Consider the following 3135-nt stretch of genomic DNA (forward strand, 5'->3'; position numbering starts at 1 on the left):
TTATCAATCAAACTTTTGGATCACTAGACGCTATAGATAAAGCCACGTGTCAGGAGGAATAGTGGTTGCGTTGCACTGGATCAAAACCCATTATGCTGACGTGGCTATGATGACATGTCAGACACGTAAGCAAAATAGGCCCATATATGATGACGTGGTAGATCCACATGGATTTTCTTCCTAGCGTGTCGTTGCTAACGTGGACAGTGACATGTCAGGTGGCGTGGCTGCTGACTATGCAGATTTGCTGTTGTGGCTGCTGACTGTGTGCTGACGTGTCGAGCCAACCCGGTTCAATTGCAGATATTCAGGTGAAGAAGACGCGTGTGGCGCGTCGGTGCGGGTGGGCAGTGTTGTCGTCGGCCCGTGTTGGTGCGTGCGGGCATGCAGGACGTCGGTTCTTCACCGGGTTTTCACTAGTGGATTCTTCTTGTCTTTCTCTACACGATGGTATGTTCAAAAACACATTTTGAGAACTTTGATTTTTGAGTTTGGATCAAACATCCTCTTTTTCAAGAACAAGCTCTGATAATAGTTGTTGGGACTTTCAAGCATTCAAACACATAAAAATTTACATGGTTCGGCAACTTGCCTACTCCACGGAGCTACTGATTTGTATTAATCACTTAAAGAAACAATACAAACAAAGAGGAGGAGAAAACTCTTCTCAACTTAACTCTACACTCAAATTTTCTCTACCGCTCTCACTCTCTCGGTTTTTCACTCTGTATATCACACACATCTTCAGCTCTTTAGCTTGTCTATTTATAGACAAGGTTAGGGAGATATGGGGCATAAATCATGCCATGATTTATGCTACCAATTAATCCTTTATTAGTGCCAAGTGGGAGATTAGATATAATGGAGGTGGGATAATGTTTGTCTTCACTGACACTTGTCACATTCCATGCATGCAAATTTAGTTTTAATGTGATTGTATTATTTTGTTTTCTACAGTGCTTCTCAATCAATCAAATTGCTGCTTCAGTTGAGATATATGACATTTTGGAATATACATGTAATGTACATAATCTACCTCTGGCTCTCACATGGATTTCAGATAGGAGAGACTGTAATGTAAATTCAAATGGGAAACTTCGAATAGTTGAAAGTGCTTGCTATCTGAATGACATAACAATGGAAGGGTTTGTGGAGGCATGTGGACAACACCATCTTGAGGAAGGACAAGGTGTAGCTGGAAAAGCACTTCAATTAAATGGCATGTACTTTATCCCTGATGTTTCCGAGCTTAGTGCAGATGCTTATCCATTTGTTTGTGATGCCTGGGAATTTGGCCTTCACGCTGCTGTCTCATTCAAGCTAGAAAACATTCACATGAGCAGAGTTGATCACGTTTTAGAATTTTTTCTCCCAACAGAAACAAAGGATGTTTCAGAACATAAACTTTTGATAGATGGGATCTCTTCTATCCTGCAGAAGAACTGTAGGAATTCATGGGTAATTTCTGGCATGGAATTATCTGAGGATAACATGGACTCTGTAGTTAGATCTGAAGGGGCTATTTCTGACCGCTCTCTACCAGCATCATTAGACAATGGTAGTTTCAATACAAATGGTATGATCATAGCTAGCGATGCGGTGAACGCAACTGACCATGGAATAGAAATTGGTGTTGAAGCTCATGAACAGGTGATTTTCTTAATTGATTGTCTCTCTGTCGTAATATTCTTGATGACGCATTTGAGTTGTGGCTGTCAGTAAACGCCATGGCGTCTTGCATGTTCAGAGTCTTAATTAAGTTGCTTTGCTTTCTCGGCATAATAGTACATATTTCCTTTCCTTCGTCTATAATATCTTTATATGATCAGAAACATCATCGATCCATATATTTAATTTTTAATATGATAAAAAAAATCATGCATGTATTCACTTAACAAATCGACTTTTTTGTCGACAATCCTCTTACAAGTAATCAATTAAATATCTTTACTCCGCTCTTGGTCTTCTCTTAATAGGATGTGGGAGACCAAAATTCTACTTTTGAAGCAGCTTCAACTGGAATCACGTCTATCTTGCAACAGAAATCTAGGAATTCATGGAAAGATTTCTCTGAACAATTAAGTGGGGCTAATTTTAGCTCTGAAGTTAGGATAGAGAATTTCGAGACAAGTGACGTCAGACCAGCGGGTATTTCAGACAGCTATTACAGCTTGAATTCAAGTGAAGTCAGGAAATTCTGCAATATTTCTAACCCAACAAGTGATGGTGTGGAAGTACAGGAGGCTCATGACCAGGTACATACTCAGCAACAAATCTTTCAATTTTGTATGTATTTAATTTTTAATATGATGCATACATTTACTCTTTTTCAGCTTAACAAATCGACTTTCATTACGACAGTTCTCTTACATGTAGTCGATTAGATATCTTTAGTCAGCTTAGTTTTCTAATAATAGGAAATGGGAGAACAAAATTCTACATGTGGAGCAGCTTCAAATGAAATCACCTCTACCTTGCAAAAGAACCCCTGGAAGTCATGGAAAGATCATTCCAGTGAATTCATGGAATTATGCAATATTTCTAACCCAGCAAGTGATGGTGAGGAAGTACAGGAGGCTCGTGACCAGGTAGGTGCTCATTTGCCGTTCTTGCAGCGCTGATTGGTTTTCATGTGGTCAATGTCTTACTACTTGGCTATCAACTGACAGGAAGTCGAGGAACAAGAATTTGCATTTGTACCAGAGGCTCCGAGCCCTGATAACGAGGAGGGCGGCAGGGGTACTTCTCGTTTGAATGCCAGCGCTAGAAACAAACGAAGGAGGACATCAAAGGTGTGGCAATACTTTGAAGAAGTTAGAGAAAATGGAGAAATTTTGGCCAAATGCAAAAGTTGTAGTACTAGATACAGAGGGGAAAGCACAAGGGGAACTACAAATCTGCACAAACACCTAAAATCATGTGCAGGAAAGAAATAAAAAGGCTGAAACAGAACTATCCTTCGCCTTTAAAACTTAACAAGTCCATGTATTTGAAGAAACATAGTTTGTTTTCAACTTTTGACCTGATATTGAAGTTGTGGTCGATGAGTCCTATCAAATGTTCCTCAGGAATTGAAGTCGTCAATGCAATATTTAGCATCCTCTGCTGCTAGTGAAGTAATGAGATTTCCTGATA

General features: G+C 39.7%; 1 protein-coding gene across 3 annotated transcripts; it reads left to right on the plus strand.

The window, feature by feature from the left end:
• Positions 1-961: 961 nt before the first annotated feature.
• On the plus strand, positions 962-3135 carry LOC105119540 (protein NLP9-like). Of its 3 annotated transcripts, XM_011017686.1 has the most exons (5): positions 962-1551; positions 1612-1650; positions 1977-2255; positions 2418-2588; positions 2670-3135. In XM_011017686.1, exons 1-5 carry the CDS (start codon positions 1138-1140, stop codon positions 2934-2936), a joined length of 1170 nt encoding a protein of 389 aa, XP_011015988.1. In that variant the 5' UTR covers positions 962-1137; the 3' UTR covers positions 2937-3135. The 3 variants fall into 3 exon arrangements, with proteins under 3 accessions (XP_011015988.1, XP_011015987.1, XP_011015989.1); XM_011017685.1 differs by having other exon boundaries at positions 962-1650; XM_011017687.1 differs by having other exon boundaries at positions 962-1650; positions 1977-2169; positions 2509-2588.

Source organism: Populus euphratica, unplaced genomic scaffold, assembly GCF_000495115.2.
Source record: "Populus euphratica unplaced genomic scaffold, PopEup_1.0 scaffold3071.1, whole genome shotgun sequence".
Lineage (NCBI taxonomy): Eukaryota > Viridiplantae > Streptophyta > Magnoliopsida > Malpighiales > Salicaceae > Populus > Populus euphratica.

Bases quoted from the DNA above. Each gene is read 5' to 3' on its own strand.
- LOC105119540 (XM_011017685.1), top strand. From the start codon at position 1,138: ATGGAAGGGTTTGTGGAGGCATGTGGACAACACCATCTTGAGGAAGGA. The intron at 2,256-2,417 runs GTACATACTCAG...TTCTAATAATAG, and splicing joins TACAGGAGGCTCATGACCAG to GAAATGGGAGAACAAAATTC. The intron at 2,589-2,669 runs GTAGGTGCTCAT...ATCAACTGACAG, and splicing joins TACAGGAGGCTCGTGACCAG to GAAGTCGAGGAACAAGAATT.